Raw genomic sequence first — 17,891 nt, 5'->3', positions numbered from 1 at the left:
CATGAATTCTGTATATGAGTGTAGTGTGTTTGAGAAAACTGGAGCTCATTTTGATCAGAGAACAACCAGGATACAGACGAAAACAGTAGAAAAAGTAAATGCTGTGGATGTGTTGGTCTCAAAGGGCAAACTGCTATCCTACAATATATAAATAATACCTTCATGAAAAAAAATCAATATTGGGAAGACAGAAATACTGTTTGAGCTGAGAAAATACATTCTGGATGGAGAGTATATGTTTTAAACTGGAGGGAAACATTTGTTTATTTTGATTTTTTTCACAATTATAAGATTGAAATGTATTATTTCACAAAATACAAAGTTTTTTTTTTTTTTTTTACAAAATACCCTATTAAGGGTACAAAAAGTGCTGTGTGAAAGACTGACTTGTGCAGACACAGAAGCATTAAAAGCTGTAAAGTAGTAGTGGAATTTTGCCTTTGGCTACTATGCAGAAGTGCTGTATTAAGAACGAAACAACTATATATCATATAAAAAATGTGCAATCACAAAGTGAATGCATTAGTCGTGAAGATGAGTCACATGACGGAATATATGAAGTGCAGTCGAGTATCGACACAACCACCAGAGGCGGTCAGCAGAGTAAACATTTGGTCTCTCTGAACAGTAGGTACGATCAGCGAATGGAAACACACGGTCACACCATATTTCAGACCACAACGGATACACACACACATGCACACATGAGCATATTGGGACAGTGAAGTTAAACGGTAGCTCAGATTGAAACATTCCCATGGGAGTCTGTTAAATATAACCATATATGTGTGTGTGTGTGTGTGTGCGTTTTTGCGGGCGTGAAGAAGGATGCATGTGTGCGCCTGTTACAAAAATATTCTTCTCGCCGCCTGTGTTTTCTTTAAAGGAATGTTGGACGAGTCACACGTCAGTAAATCAATCAGAGCGCGCTTGCACACGCGCACACTCTCACATGCAAATTCACATACGAAAACAAGGCCACGCATTCTGATGCGCTGATGCTTGTGGTAATCACACGGGTCGTTACTGCGGCGATAAAACGGCCTATAACTTGCTCACCTGGCCTGTGAATGGACGTGCTGCTGGACACACACACACACACACACACACTCTGTGTGTCTCGCTCGCTCTCTTTCTCTCTCAAAAACACAAAGAAATGCAACGTTGGTAGAAAACGCCGCGGACGAGAGCGCAGTGAAAGCTAAATCACAGAGCATGCCCTCATTTTCCCATCATGCCACTGTAAAAGATAGTCCCACAGCGCGTATTAACCGGGCAGGACATGCTAACACGGACATTCTCCCTGGCTTCGATTTCAGCCCAGAGCGTCGTTCCACTAAATTAGACCTCGTTGTAAGGTCTCAGCGAGGATGTAAAACAGCAGAAAATACAGGGAACCTTCGGACTGCTGGACTCCTCGAACCCTCAAACCCATCTATTAATATTACATTAAAATGTGCACTGAGTTCCAGCGAACGCATGAGTGTGTGTGTGCGTCTGTGTATGTGATCAATCACATGAAGAGCTCGACAGCGGTACATGGTTATTGCATTAACACACTACTTACTTCTATGGCTTTTAAGTGGTGAGCGAGAGAGGGAGGAGATAAAAGTAGAAAGGAGAGAGAGAAGGGGAAAGACAGGAAGAGGAAAGAGAGAGTTGATGAGGTGTCGGTTTAAGAGCATGTCAATGTGACCAGTGACCACCGTCCTGGAACACTGAGGCGACATGGGAAAGTACTGGAGATATCATAAGAGTTGCTAATTTCAGTGAAGGTTGAAGGTCAGACTTTATTCTGTGGCTGTAGAGTGATACGTCATCTGATCAGCGAGGAGGAAACCATACAGGGAAGCAATAACGTTGCATAAATCGTTGTTTCACGTTGTATTTTCTTGCCTTGAGAACAACGTGGCTCTATGGATAGAATATTGGAGGGATTGCCGGGAAAGTAGAGATGAAAGTACAGATATTCATTGTGCCCACAGGATCACTCATACTGTCTTCATTAACTAATTTTCCCGCTTGTGCCATCAATTTTTATTATTCTCAACAAACATTGGATAGATTTCCATTAAATTTAGGACACATTCACTTTCCCCTCAGGATGAATTGTAACTTTTTATCTCATCGGTCAAATTCTCAAGCTGCTCAATCCTTTGGTTTATTACTTAATACCAGCAATATTAATGACATCCCCATCAGCCTCAACTGTACTTTGTGTTTTGTGCTAATTGCCAAACTAAAATCGTGACCCTTGCTTAGTATTAGCTGCAGAAAAACAGCATATTAACACCTTCACATGGGCACATTAACGTGCTGATGTTGGCAATTTGTTCAAGACAAAGCTGTGTAAGTACAGAGCCGTTTTATTTTAACGTCACATAAGTGTTATTTTAAATCAAACACACCTCAGACAGAAAGTGGCGTGTTTGTGTCTTTGGAAACGTGACAAATGGCTTGTTGGCTCTGTTCAGCTGTTAAACGTGTTAACATGAATAGAAGCAATAAAATGTGTGTGTCTTACTTCATCTCCAGGACCTCCTCCAGGTGTTTCCGCCTCTCGGCCCGGAGGGCGGTCAGGTGACCTTCCTTCTCGGCCAGTGAGAGTTGAGTTGATGACAGCTTGGCTTTCATCACCTCCAGTTCCTGTTTCACCCTTTCCATGGCAACCAGCAGATCCTCCACCTGACACACACACACACACACACACACACACACACACACACACGTAAATACATTGTGAGACATTTTAAACATGCCAATTTTTCTCTCAATCTGATATTTTTGTTCCATATTCTCCTTCATCTTCCTCATTCTCTTTTACTCTAAACAATGAATGTGTATGTCGCGTCTCTTCCTCTCTCCGTCTGTCTGCGCATGTGCATCTGACAGCGACTGTGCTTTTGAAATTATTTAATAATTTCTCTGGTATTACATGAGATGCTGGATTGCAGAACATTAAACATGTCATTTTTTCCTTCTCTGTGTCTCTTTTCTCTCCGTATGTTGTTTCTCATTTCCTTCTCTTATAGATTTTATCGATGTCTCTCTCTGGGAATACACCCAAAGATGTATATCAGATTGTCAGTTTAATGTCTGTGAGGTCGAAGTGACAAGGTCACTGTGTGTCTCACAGCATGGGGACGACCTGGCCTGCCACCAACAGAGCGCACACACATAAACATTTTCTCTTTTCTAGACATAACTTGTCTAGTTATAAACTCCCTGTTTCTATGAAATGTTGAAGTAGAAAGAAAGGAGAGCTTGAGCGGAAGACTAAAGACAGAAGAATATTCAGACTGCAAGAGGTTACTGTGTACATAACTGATAAATGGATGAATGGATGAATGGATTAATGAATGAATGAAGGAGCAAACCCATCAGTGAAGAAACTTTTTGTTCACTTCCCACAATAGCTGTACCAGTTAACTGGCCATTACGTGAAAAGTAACAGCGGCAGTAAATTATGGTTTGTGTCCCATGCTGCCGTTCATTAAAAGTAAAACGTGTGGAATGAACACTGAACACTAAAGGCATGAATGAACAGTGAAAATGTACAGTGAAGCACTGGTGAGTGAGGATTGTTTTGTTACCTTTGACCACCTAAAGCCGGCTGTGGTGAACTCATGCATTGGAATGTGAGAGAGCTGCATACAAAAAAGAGCAAAGAGAGAGAGAAGAAACAGAGAAAGGGAAGGGGATGGTGACAGTGAGGGAGGAGAAAAAATGGATACAAAATGGGGGAAGAGAGTATGAGACAGAAATATAAGAGGGAGGAGGAAAGAGAGTGCAGAAGGGAGAGTATGAACGGAGGAGAGACATGTAATAGAGGACAAAATGAAGAGGCAAATAGGGTGTGAACAAAGGGGATAAAGATATATGATTGAAACAAACAAGCAGGGAAAGGAAAAGCAGAGAAGAGGACAAAGAGAAAAGTTGTAAAAGGGCTCAAGTGACCAGACGAGATAGAGAAAGCAAAGTCGAACAAATGCTCAGAACATGAAAGAGAAACATAAGCAGATAAAAGAAAGTGCCGACAGAGCGCAAAAATACCGAACAGTCAGAAACATGGGTAGCGTTAAAAATGCAATTTAGACAAGACATGAGGAGCGGAGACTCAAATAAGGACAGAGAAAGGAAGACATAGAGGGAAAGGAGGAGAGAACGGCCTTTGGCCGACATCAGAGATGTAGAGATTGAAGGATGAAGGGATGGAGGGATACAGGGAGGGGTGAGGAGTGACAAGGCCTGGCTGGAAGAGAAGGAGCTGGAGGGAGGAAGACAGCAACCCCTTCTCTCTTCTGAATGTGTTCACGTGTGATTGAGATTTCAACGTTGTTTTAAGAGCAAGAAAGAAAGACGAAGGTCATCGAGTTCAAGAATTAAAATTGCCTGGTTAATGAAAAGCTGGAGCAGAGGAGGTCTGTCTTTATTTTGGTCTCTGAAGAGACAGATGGGAGTGTGTCATACTGTTGACTCATTTCTCTGTCGCACACACACACACACACACACACACACACACACACCTTTCTGCAGTGATCACACACACGGTAGTGACTCATGTCTAGCAGAGAAGGTTTAGTATATTTTCATGTGGTCGTGGTCAACCGATTTTGCCAGGCAAACCCTATCCATCGGACAATCCCTCTCTCTCTCTCTCACACACACACACACACACACACACACACACACGCAAACAAACACACACACACGCACACAAACACCTTTAATATGCACCCGTGTATTGACAACCTGTGTGTGTGTGTGTACGCGTGTGTGCGCGCCAACACTATAATAAGCAATGTGTGTGCCTTTGAACAGGCCGTCCTCATTAAGGGAGGAAATTGTCCCTCCCGCTGTCATCGTTTTATAAATCATTACGTGAAAGAGTAATTGCAGTGACGCAGTCTTAAAACGGGAACACAAAAATATTTATTTACAATTTACTCGTGTATATAGAGACACGTTTCCAGTTAGTGAAAACCCACGTCGCGTCCATCTGGCTCCCGCTGAATGCGATGTTGTGCTGCGCCGGTGCCGCTGTTTAAAGAGCAGTTAGCACTTCTTTCCGCCATTTTTTGTGCGCGTGCGTGCGTTCAGGGTAATATGTGTATGTACGTGGAGCGCCGCCTTGTGTATTACTATCCTGTCTGTTAGGACCACGTGGACACATGCGCATGTGTGCGTGCGCTGAAAGGCTGAGTTAGTGTTGTTGATGTTGGGTGAGGGCTGCACTGAGTGTTTGGCCGCCATCTACAGTCGTCCACCACACGCTGAGGTTTCTGCTCCTTCCTCCTCCACTGGAGCATTTTAGCACCAGGACGCTCTCCAGCACCCTGCCCTGGCCTAAATGTCTCTTTTATGTCTAATTAAAGATGCCACTGTATCCTTTTGAAGTCGTTCAATATAAATACAGAATTAAATGCCAAATTAAATTTGAAACCTTGGCACAATTACTGTAAGCAAATATAATCGACTTTAGGAGGAAAAACACGTTGGATGTGATTTTTTCCATCTTTCTTTAACTTGTTCCAATCGTTGCTATTGTGAAAACACAAAGCCGTGGGTCTGTTTGATCGTCTCTTCGTGTCTGTTGTGTAGAATTGTAATTTAGCCATAGTTTACTACTGGATCAGCTTTTTTTTTAACAAATTGCTCCAGGAACTATAGAACCACAGGAATTAAACTCAGGAACTAAAAGTCTCTTTGGCACTTTCTGTTTACCTTCCCACTGGGTCTGAAGAACCATGAGGATTAGGCAAATTAGTCTCATAATGGATTAAAAAATGATGACAGCAGCATTTCTGATACGGAAACAACAACACAGGCTCATCATGTTGTTCTTTGTAGTTACTGGCTATCTAATGGAACGATGCAAAGGAGCCTGCTCGTCTCCAATCCAATCTTCTGAGTGTTTCACGCCTGTCGAGTTCTGCTTTAACAGGCTGTACAACAATAATGTAACAAATAGAGCAATCAAGAGTAATCTTGAAGCCAAACCACAATAGTTTGACACCAGTGGAAACCGGTTCTTTCCTGTGTGAACTCAGCTGCAGACAAGTCTTCCCAGAGACTTCATTGTCCATCAGAAAGTACTGCCCCCTGGGCAGGGACTTTACTGGCACCGGAAAATACACCCAAAGAACTCAATTTAAACTACAATTATGCTCCTCCAGTGTAAATGCATGTTAGGTTCCTGAGCTCCTGAAATGGTTCCTGGTTCCCCCAGACAGGTCACTGCATGTAAACTGGCTATATGATGCTCATCCATCCCTCCCAAGAAAAGACATTTCAGAAAATGCTGCAAAAAAATGTGTTTATGTAAAAATAACAAAGCCCTGTGACGGCTTTGTTCATCAGTAACAAAGGAGGAAGTCAGCGTGACGTTATTATAGAGCTACAATGTCAGCAAAGTGACAGGTTGGATGCATGTGTCAACAAAACTCAACAGCAAACTAAACTAAACACGACAGCGAGTTTGTTTGAAGATCGTTCTCGTGTGCATTTTACCTCATTGATAAACTGTACAAACACATATTTCTTTGTTGAATTTGGTGAACTATGTAAAAGCATGTGACTCTGGTTGCCCTGCCTGATGATACCATAGACACTTATTCTGTATCTGCTTGTTCAAACCCATCATTACAGCTGCATAAAATTCCCAGGGTCAAATATCCACCTCCAAAACGCTATTTCTTTTTGGTTGCATCATTACCTCCAAAGAGAAATCCAAGCTGTCGTTTGCATCATTTTAAACATGATTTCCTGTGGCACCTTTGAAACTTCAGGATCCTGACTAGAATTTGAAAATAAAGTTCTGAGAGTTCGAGCGGGCGCAGGTTCGCACATGTTTTGTAAGCCTTGTTACATCTTTGTTCAGAGATCATAATTAACTATCTGCCTCCATCTGTCCATCATTTTCCTGCATCCATCTGCTTCTCTTTGCTCGAGGTCGGTCTCCCCAGCATCTGTCTGTCTGTAACTCATTCTGCTGCGGCACCCACCAACATTAGCCATGGCTGAGGGTGTGAGCAGTAAAACGTGTGTTTGCATGCCTGTCTTTATGTGTCTGTCCAGAAGTAGCCGTAGCTGGTAAGTAAAGGCCAGAGAGGACGGCCAACATTTAGAGGCAGTAATAACAATGGAGTCCTGCCATTTTGCCAACAGCTACAGCGAGCCATGTTTTCTCAGGGCAGTTTTCATCCTTACAGCCCACGCCTTTTTTTCCCCCACTTGTCAAAACCCATTCAGGCTCCGAGGAACATTTCCCATCTCTATGGCCTCGTTAAGTCACTGGTACCCAGGGGAGCAGCACATACACACAATCCCACACTGGTCTGAGGTTGAGTCCACTAAAACCTTTCCTTTCTGAGCCTCCCTTAACACCACTGGCTTTCCTACTGTCTCAATATAGATAAAAAACGATTACAAATTGGAGTGGTTGGGAGCCTGCGCTCCATTTAAGAAATAGCTGTTTGTGAGCTCTGGCTCAAGCAGACAAAATACAAGCTGTTCTTTAAATAGAGATGTATTTACCTCTCCCCTAAATGAGGAGTGACTGGGCAAACACACACACACACACACACACACACGCGCACGCACGCACACCGCCACACTTGAATGAGCTCAGTTGGCACAGGGCATATGCGTAGCCGCTGCCATTAGCCACTATTGGCATAGCAATGTTTAGTTATGTCAGAAAGAGTTTCTATGTTGCCCAAAGATGTTTGTCTGTGTGTGTGTGTGTGTGTGTGTGTTTTTATGCATCAGCAAATGTCCCAGAAAGACAAAAAGTGAGTAGGTGTGTACTACGGGAACCAAACAAGTTACTAACAGGGGCTGAGTTTGAGGAAAGGGTGGGGTCACACATTAACTGATTGGGTTAAGGACTCTCCTCAGACATGCAGCGACACACACGCGTGTGTGTGAGAGCCGGTACCTGTTTCTCGGAGTGTGTGCGCCCCTGCTCCTCCTGGGCGAGCACCACCTCCCTCTCCGCGGTGATCTGAACGCTTTCCCTCAGCGCCTCCTCCAGCTCCTCAATGCGCTCCTCCTTCAGACGGAGGGAGTCCTACAGAGATAAAGTATGCAATGTCAGGAGAGCATAAACTGTTGCAGTGTTGAGACAATCAGGTGATTAATACAGTGATTACACGAAGAGTCTCCGGCCATGCTAGCAGCTCTGACCAAGGTCAGCAAGTTTGTTTGCTTTGTATCATTGCAATTCATTATATTGGGTCTGGTTTGATAAAACAAGCTATATAATTATGATGCGCATTGTTCACTATTTTCTGACCTTTCATAGAGCAGGCATCATTATTAATTGTAGATCTTGATACTTAAAATGTAAAATATCTCATTCCATGGGGTCAAATCATACTTTTTTAGTGAAGCTTTTAATTCGAGACTCTAGTAGCCATAAATTAAATTCACTTGCTCGGATACAGGAAACCTTTGATCTGACATATTTCATATCTGACAGATCAGTTTTCCGTTACAGCAGCTTTTCTTATCAACTGCTGTGGCACGTGTCCAAAAGGTTGAAACCTTGGACGCTCCTCCTCATTCCAGTTCATTGCTCTCAGCAAACTGGAAAAAGCTGCAAAAGACTCACAAATTAGTCTTATCTCAATCTGCCTCAGAGGACTCTCAGGAATTCTCAATCACACACGATGCTGTTAGTAAAAAAGACTACATGAAGGTCCTATAAAAAGCTTTTTTTTCCCCTCTTGTCAGGCTTCCTACTTAAATTAGAATTGAATGAATACCTGATGGAGCCAGAGCAACAGAGAGAGGACGAGGCATTTACTACAGTGGCGACGAACAAACCTCCAGGACATCTGAGTCCTGTTTCAGATCCAACATTACTTGATGTCTAACTATGCAGACTGAGATGGATCTTAATTAGATTAAGCCCTCTTCTTGTGTTGAATTCAATTTACGGTCTGAATTACACTCACATTCCATTTTGAGTCTTCATTGCTGGTCAGGCAATGCACAATGGCTTACAAGTGACACACACACACACACACACACACACACACACACACACACACACACACACACACACACACGCACACAAACACTAGTTATGGTTGAAACCGCCGCGGTCTCTTAAGTCTGACTGACTCACATAGCTATCAGATCATCTCTGAACCACATGCATACACATAAATGACAACCGCCAAACTCCTTAAACCAAAGATCAGTCATCGCTTGAGGACGCTTCTTCGCACAAACAGACACCCACACGCAGAACGAGCGCCTTCATCTGCCTCTAATCAGAGAAGCCACCGAGGTTAACGATTACTGTAAGCGGAGAGGGAGGAGGTCAGATGAGGATGGACGAGGAAAAATAGAGAAAAAAAAAGGAAGGGAGTTTAAGGTAAAAGGTGAAATAAAAGCCAGTGAAGAAATACGAGTATCACCGAGTCACGAGTCAAAGTCATCACCTCCCACTTGTGGTCACTTGATACCTCAGCAGATAATTGGGAGATTAATGCTCTCACAAGCATTTAAAACCTACAGCGTTCACTGCATTGTTTAGTGTGCATCCCTTATTCCCCCTCTAATCACCTTTCTCCCTCACCTCCTTCCTCTCCTTCCCTCCTCTGACCATTTTTCTCCTCTTTTCCTCTCCCCACCATCTTCCATCTGCTCTCCCTGTCAATCATTCTCTTCAGTTACCCCCCCAGCACGCTCTCCCTGAGCGAGAGCTGCATTGTGTGTGTGTGTGTGTGTGTGTGAGAGAGAGAGAGAGAGAGAGAGAGGGTGTTTGACATTGCCTCAGGCTGCTCGCTGTCACAATTGTCACCTTGTGATGAAGCATTGTTGTGATAGCAGAACATATTCAAGGTAGGATGATGGAGAGAAGGAGGGAAACTTTTTCTGTCTCACTTTTTCATCACTCTCCTTTCACTGCTCATCTTCCTCCTCATCTTGCTCAATACCTTTATCTGCATGGAGCTTTCGTTCAGGTTGTCCTCTCTCTTCCTGGCGTCCTCCATCAGCTGGGCGTTCCTGCTCTTCTCGATCTGCTCCTTGTGTTTCAGGTTGGCCACCTTCTTCGACTGGTCCTTCATCTGCCTGCACACACAAAATACAACGTGAAAGTCAAAATACAATGTCAATGCATCCACTGTAGACAGTAGTTTTGGAAGGGAAGATATTCCACCTTTTGTTGCAGATGAGATTCCTGTATGTCTATAAAACACACTGGTAACAGCTTCATTGTAGCTCCAGTGACTTTGAATCACGAGCATTACGACCACAAACATTCAAACATAAGAAAGTTGGTTGAAAATGTTTTACGGTGATATTACATCAAACCAAACAAAAAAAAAACAACAGCTGGAGAAGCCGTGAGAAGTACCAGCTTCAACAGCAATAAACACCATCTCTCACTTCAAAAATCTGTCATCCAGACCCCTCATGTTTACACAAATAAACACAACAGCAACCACCAAACTGACCTGCAATCACAACGCTGGCAGCCAGGTCACACGAGTGCAGCTCTTATTTCATATGTAAAGTTGAACCGTTTCCCACAAAACGCATCCAGGCCTGTTACTGTCATTATGATGAAACGACAAGACACTCTGATGAGCTATTCTGGGCCGTACAATGCCTTAATGAAACCCCTTCGGGCCAATATAATGCGAAGATCAGTAAAGGAATGCAATAAAACGCTACGAATCGACGACGAGATGACATTCAAGATTTTTCCACAGTGGGAAGTATTTTCACAGAGGGATTACAGGGTGTCGGGAAGCAGAGTCTAAATCATCATCTGGGGACTGAAGGAGATTCCTCATGGGAGCAGCCGGGTTGGGAGATGGAGAAAGGGTTTAATCCCTGTTTAAGCTGTCTGGAAGCCCTTGTGGCTCTGTCACAGACCTATCAGCTATCACAGCAGCTTGACTTGATCAGGACCTTTCATACCTTTCACACACACGCACACACACACACACACACACACACACACACACACACACACACACACACAGATGTGGACTAACCCAGGCGAATGCCTGCGAGGTTCAGCAACGTCTTCTGAGTCATGACACGGTGAAAGATAAGTCAAACACAAAGGATGAATGTGTAAGCATGCACACATACCGCAGCATCGCCAACAAAGACACTTGTGAGACCAAACAAAACTGCTGACACGTTAGAAACTGACCAAACGCTATAAAAGACGTTGTTTTCGCACTGTTTAAGTCTGTGAGTATATTTGCATTCTTTAAATGTCTGCTCCGCACAATTGTTTACGCATGGCTGCGCAATCCTGTTAGCGTAACTTTTTACAGGCTCCTAAATAAATCCATTTTCTTCACTTCCACTGCTGCAGCTGCCAGTAAAAGGGCTGACCTCCAGTGAGAATCCACGGCAAAATCTGTCACACCAGCAGCAAAGCATGTGCACTCGTGGGAAATCATTTTTTACGAGCCGCACTCTGCACATTTTGTTTCCTAAGGTGTAAACAGGTTTCAATCTTCGACATGACCTCTGACCTTTGTCTGTATACTACAAAGTTCTGAGTTTAAATCCATGCACTTGGACTCCTACGACTCTTTTGTAGGAGTCGGTTTCATTTGTTTTATTTTCCCTGCTTTACTCCTTTGAGTGCAATCTTCTGTCTGAAGCCATGAGGATATAATGTTTATTTGTTTACATATCGAGTGATGTGCATATTCTAGCGTCCAAATATTTTATAACACCCCCCTCTGTTCATCTTTCCTGTCTATCTAAGCCATAAACTATCTGCTAAACTAACCTCAGGTAATGGGAGTCATCCATCAAATGGCTTTTGCATCAGTATCAATGCCAAAAAGTTGAAAAATGATATTGGCACAGGATGGTAACATAAAATCTCGTTTGGGTTTGCTAAAAGGTCCAGGGGGCCCAATTCAAAACCATCCAGAGAAACCTGGGAAGCTGGAAGAAAAACTGGGGCCCAAACTGTTCCGCAGCACCTGGGCGTTCACAGCTCACGGAATAATAATCAATGTGTTCGGCTGCCTGTGTAAACGTGTTGCTCTTGCTCTGCATGCATTTTAAAGGCATGAGGACCATACTGCGTCATTATCACATCCAAATGTGGTTTGACTGTGAAACAGGAAACCAGATGAAGTAAGCATGCATTCAGACTCATTATGGTGTTGTTGTCTTCCTTTGATCCGTCCTGATTTCAGTTTGCACCCTGAAAGTGGGATGAATTTTAATATTTGGTAGCAAATTTGCGCGCTACGCCCTGCGTGTGCGTGTAACGGGTCATAAACAGGCAGGAATGTTCCTATTGGAGGATTTCCAGGGAGCTTGAACCATCTGGTTAGCTCTCTGAGGTTTCCCCCCTTCATGCCACATTTACTGCATGTATGTGAGTATATGTGCATTTGGAATAGACTTTTCGTTCGCTATGTTTCCTATTGACTCAACACTCAGTTCCCACTTACTCGCTTTCCTCTTTTTGCGAATGCTAAACACTCGTTTTGCTCAAACCCCACCTGGTTGCCGTATCAACTTCCAGCACGCAGGTCATTTGCACGGGTAACTATCGGGAACTATTTGCATCACAGCGAGTTGCTCCTCCTCCTCTCATTGGAATTGTCCTGCTTTTGCATGTCGCATTATATTTTTTTGCATGAAAAGCAATCCTTTATTTGCATCGGACCAATGTACGAGGACAAATGTACATCGCCTCACTGCTCCCTTTTCTTCTCAGTTTTCTCCACACTCACTCCCTCTCCAAATGCAACATTACTCTTTCCTCTGGTTGAAATATTTTCATCAGACCATGGATCATTTCCTCTCTCCTTTCCTCTCCCTCTTTTGTCACTTCCATCTCCTGTGCTTTACTTTCCCTCCTCTTCTTCTTCTCTACAAAAATAAACCATGAAACAAACTTTTTTTGTTTGCCAGATTGGTTGTTTACCACGTGCATATGAATCTATTGTAACATGACATTAAACGCCTGTGATACTGAAGAGAAGTGTCTTTTTTATCAAGTAGAGCAATAGATGGCACGTTACAACAATGCCTGCTAGCTCATAATAGGATATATAACATCTATAATACTAATTAGCTATAGTAAATTCAAAACATTCTTAATGTGCACTATGACATTTTTAATCATCAGTGTAATTTCATCTTAATTATTATATGTGATGTCAGTTACCCCCTCTTATGAACTTTCACAATTATTTTTGCTATAAGTTGGATTGAATTTAGAAAATAAAAGTTCCACATTAGAATCACATATCTATCCCGTGTGTGTGTGTGTGTGTGTGTGTGTGTGTGTGTGTGTTCAAAGGCCTTACCAAAGCCATGTTTATTGGTGCATAATTATATCAAATGGAAATATTCTACATGTATTATGCATATTTCCCCCATCCTGGTCTATCTTCTCATGCATTAATATCTTTAAAAAGACCTTGTTGTTGGATATTGACTATATTTTAAAGCCAAGCCTGTGGGTTGGCTTTAAAATAAGAACCAAAGGGTTTGGTAGGGTTGTGGAAAAGGTAGGAGAAAGTAGAATATTTCTATATTATTATGTAACTGTGAAGTTATGGCATGGGTTTGAATTCTCCTGTATAGCATACATCACATGTCAGCCCAGTCCTTTCTTTCATCTCTATCCTATTCAACCAAGCATATGTGAGAGGAATAGTGTTTTAAAAGTTGCAGTTGCGGCTCTACACATGTTTAATTAAATAAACACTTTCACGACTCTTGCTGCTTTAAGGAGCTGAAGTTGCTCGGAGAACTTGATGGCTCGGCTTAGCGGCGGCAAAGTGCCATTCGAAGCTGTTTTAATATGTAAAATATTCCTCTGAAATCGCTTTCAACAACTGCTGCAAACCGCTGGAGGAGGCGGAGTCACAGGAGAGTTTGCTTTACCCACAACGCTGTAAACACGACATACAAATGTGCAGCAAAACCCCCATCTGAACACACACACACACATAGCACACACATACACAATCATACACTCACTGGCACACCGTGAGAGTGCACACACACACACACACACACACATGGTCGGTGCTGTCAACTGTTCCAAACACAACCTGCTTTGTATTAAGTCTCTCAGTCGGACCACACACAAGTATTTGAAGCGCACACAAAGTTGTGCGCAAAACATAGCAACATGCGTCCAACAGCGTCCTTTCCAACATTTGCACAGTAAAACACACACGCAAACATTGTGGCACATAGTGAAAACACATGCTGACACAAACACAAACACAAACACTAACAGACATGTTGACAGCACTTTGAACTTCCTAAAGTTTGGAAAACCTCAAAAATACCCTAATATACAGAATATGCACATAGACACACACAAACATATGCTATAAATAAATGCAGACACACAAACACACATATACAGAAATGTACAAACATAGAATAAAACGTTAAGCTATGAAAAACAGTGGATAGTTGCTGGCGACTGGCAGTAAAAATGAAAAAACACACACAATCTCATAAACTTCAGTAAACCTCAAAGTCTCCAAAGTAAAAACTTTTCAGCCTCCCTCATTAGCATGCAGCTGATATTCAGGGACCCACATTAAGGTAGTATTAATATTACATTTGGAGTCCTGTATAAATATTTGATCAGAAATGCTCGGGGGCCTCATGTATGTTTACTGCACATAGTTCACCCAACATTAACATCAAGGATTTCCTTTTAACCATTTGGAATTCAGTATTTCCCTTGAAAATACAGGAAATATTGGTTTGGTTTACTAAGCTCATAAAGACTATAAAACGTAAAAAAAAAAGAAGAGAAAATAGATCAAAAAAATGATAATCTTGCCCTCTGCCGGTGCGGAAGAAAAAGGTACAGTACAAGGAGGGAGTTGTGGAGGAATAAAGACATAAATACGTGTTGTAGTTTGCAGGTTGAATGTAGAAAAGAGGAAGATAGAGGGAGCAAATGTTGTGAGGTAAATAAGGAGGTAAGGCATCTAATACTCATGTGTGTGTGTGTGTTTGTGTGCAAACTTCCTCTGTGTGGATTACTGGAAACTAGCTGTAAAAACACTGAGATACAGCAGCAGACATAATGAAATGTCTTCTTTAATAGCACATGTCCCTATGAAAATAAAGCATGCATATATCCACATCTCAGAACTAAGCAGACAACTAAAGTGTTTAGATAACAGTAACAGTGTAAGCATGTGACAGAGAGCTGCCGTTGATCTTGGCTGTGTCTTTGTTTTACATGGAGAACAACAAAGTTCCAGCATTAAACACGGACACTCGGTTCTTTCGCCTCATGTTTGTCTTTTGATCTGAACTTTAGATCATCATGGAGATGTTTAAATACCTACAATATGGTGTTAACTGTACGCATGAGATACATGCACTTTAACTGTATTCTTCTTTTCGGAGTTCTGTAGTCATTTATGCTATAAGAACTGCTTTTAAACATAATTTTGAGGGCCGCAACGAATAATTATTTTCATTATTGATTACTCTGATTATTCACTCAAGACTCTTGCTTATTAGAATTCCTCACAGCTTGAGGTGATGTATTCATGCAGCTTGTTTTATTCAACCAAATACACAAACCACAAATAGATTCACTATACTATCATGTATGAGAACAGAAATCAGAAAATCCTCAAATTGAGCAGCTTGTTGTGGCAGTTTTGCTTGAAAAATGACTAAAACAATTTCCAAATGTTTGCTGATTATTTTCATGTCGATCGATTTATCGACTACTCAAGTGCTTATATCACTTTCTAGTCCATTTGGGTTTCTGTTATCACACTTTTCTCAGTTTGTTCACAAGAGGTCAAACTTATTGATCCCAAACATAAGTCACGCCCTATTGTACGACAACATAATCAAGATGGTGTTTTTTTTTGGCCAAGGTGTGTAATGCATCGCCCATTTCACACGCAAAGCATTAAATATGTCGTTATTTAGTAAAATAACAATGTTCTATGCCGTTACCTTATTTTGTGGCAGAGTTATCAATTCCTGCCAAAACTGTACAGTACTGTAGATTTGTATACTATCTGAATACTGAAATTGAAAAGAAAAGATGTCTTTCATTTTCCCTCAGTACTGGGAATGTTGTGTGATGCAGGTATGTTAATTAGATAACTCTCAGCATCCCACTGTAGTCAGCTAAAGTCTTTCTTGCATGTGTGTTTGAGTGTGTAAGTTAAAAAAGAGTGGGTGTAGGTGCGCGTACATGTGTGTGCGTGCGTGTGTGTGTGTGTGTGTGTGTGTGTATGCGTGTGTGTGTGTGCCTGCTTGTTGTCACCCATTAGCTGACAAATCCCTGCACCACCTCAATGCTAAGAGTCATACAGGACCTCAAAGGGATCTCACACACACACACGCACACACGCACAAGCACACGCATGCACACACACACACACACACACACACACACACGCACACACGCACACACACACACACACACACACACACACGCACACACATGAAGAGAAGCAATGCAATTCCTTTTTAAGATACAGAAACCTTGATGTCAGACATTTGGCAGTGGATGAGGAGTTCCTTAGCTCAAGATCAAAACAACCCCAAAAAAAAGACAAGACGCGCAAGAAAAAAAACACTAAAAAGGACAGAAGAAGGAAAAGAAGTATTCTGTCGTCTACCAGACAGCAAGGGAATGCTGACTTTTTCTTTTGTTTCTATCCCCCTTTAGAGTTAAATCACAAAACACCAGAACAACAGCCATGAAAAAGCTGACAAGACGGCAGCGGCCCTGGAAGTTGAGAAAGACAGAAAGAGCAAAGAAGCAGCTGGCACTGGAGACCTTTACAGCAGAGCCCAGCGCACAGAGCACTCAGACCACCAGATTTATGCAGGAAACAGAGAGGAGAAGTGGTCATTATGTGGTCAATCACAATGTGTAGGTCAGAGAAATTTCAATATGACTTTGATACGTCTGTTAAAAAAGACCAAATTCAGACTTTTTGGGGTTTTTGCATGCTGAAATGTCATTACGAAGTCCCCTCCCGAGTGCACACAGGGATACTTAAAAGTCAAAAAAGACGAGTAAGGGAGATTTTAAATCTTGGGACATGGACGATGATTGGTGCCATGCACTTAAAGAAGTAGTTCACCATATTCACTGTGTATATATAGATACCTGTCCGTTAAATATGATGCTACAGCCAGCAGCCACGTAGCATAGCGAGCCTAGCTTAGCATAAAGACTGGAAACGGGGAAACAGCGAGCCCGGCTCTGTCAACGCATTTGCCTACCAGCTCCTGTAACGCTTTCTTATCAACATGTTATATTTTGTTCTTTTAATCCATTCAAAAGTGTAAAAAATAAAGAAAACGATGCCGTTTGTAGGCGGTTGTATGCCGGACCATTTCTTGGCTCTGAGCAGCGACTTCCTGGAGTCGCCACTGATTGCCTGGCAACCTGATCAGACCATAAAAGATTGTGAAACCCTGGTTGAACATTTTAAATGGCGGCTGAACTGTTAGACAGGAACCAAATTTGGAGTGATTTCTCTAAAAAAGCCACAAAGACAGAAAACCAACAGAAGTTAGAAGAACTCTGAGCAAAAGTTCACAGCTGTCCAACTTAATGATGGCGATACATCGCTTGAACATTTTTCTCGTTTGCTTTGTTAGCCTCAAATTTGACCTTAGTGCGAGTATCGTGACAAGACTATAATGGGGGGAGGGGGAAAAACAACAATGTTTCCTCTTCAAAGAGGCAGCGACGTGGCAGGGAGAGAGAGAGAGCAGAGTGAAAGTCAAGGTGTCTCCTTCAAAGACAGAGAGGCACGATGAGAATGATTTAAAACACAGTTCATGACAGAGCGAAGGAGATTAGAGAGCGCCTCGATGCAAGGACGAGGAGTATGAAAATGAAGGAGAGCGCG

The 17,891-nt window shown here is 42.3% G+C and overlaps 1 protein-coding gene across 7 annotated transcripts in view; it reads right to left on the bottom strand.

Annotated features, from left to right (window-relative positions):
* Positions 1–17,891, bottom strand: part of LOC137791370 (ELKS/Rab6-interacting/CAST family member 1-like) — a 102,038-nt gene that overhangs the window by 40,315 nt on the left and 43,832 nt on the right. For all 7 annotated transcript variants that reach the window (XR_011078028.1, XR_011078029.1, XR_011078030.1 and 4 more), the window contains 3 exons: positions 9,951–10,086; positions 7,940–8,071; positions 2,525–2,685 (listed from right to left, as the gene is read on the bottom strand). Coding sequence is in view for 4 of the 7 variants with exons in the window: in XM_068586262.1 (XP_068442363.1) it covers positions 2,525–2,685; positions 7,940–8,071; positions 9,951–10,086 (429 nt within the window). In the remaining 3 variants the exon portion in view is untranslated. The remainder of the gene's footprint in view (positions 1–2,524; positions 2,686–7,939; positions 8,072–9,950; positions 10,087–17,891) is intronic.

The sequence above is a fragment of the Clinocottus analis genome, unplaced genomic scaffold (assembly GCF_023055335.1).
Source record: "Clinocottus analis isolate CAN_PGR_092001 unplaced genomic scaffold, fCliAna1.0.p SCAF_20, whole genome shotgun sequence".
Lineage (NCBI taxonomy): Eukaryota > Metazoa > Chordata > Actinopteri > Perciformes > Cottidae > Clinocottus > Clinocottus analis.
This window is presented reverse-complemented; position numbering and strand designations above follow the sequence as displayed.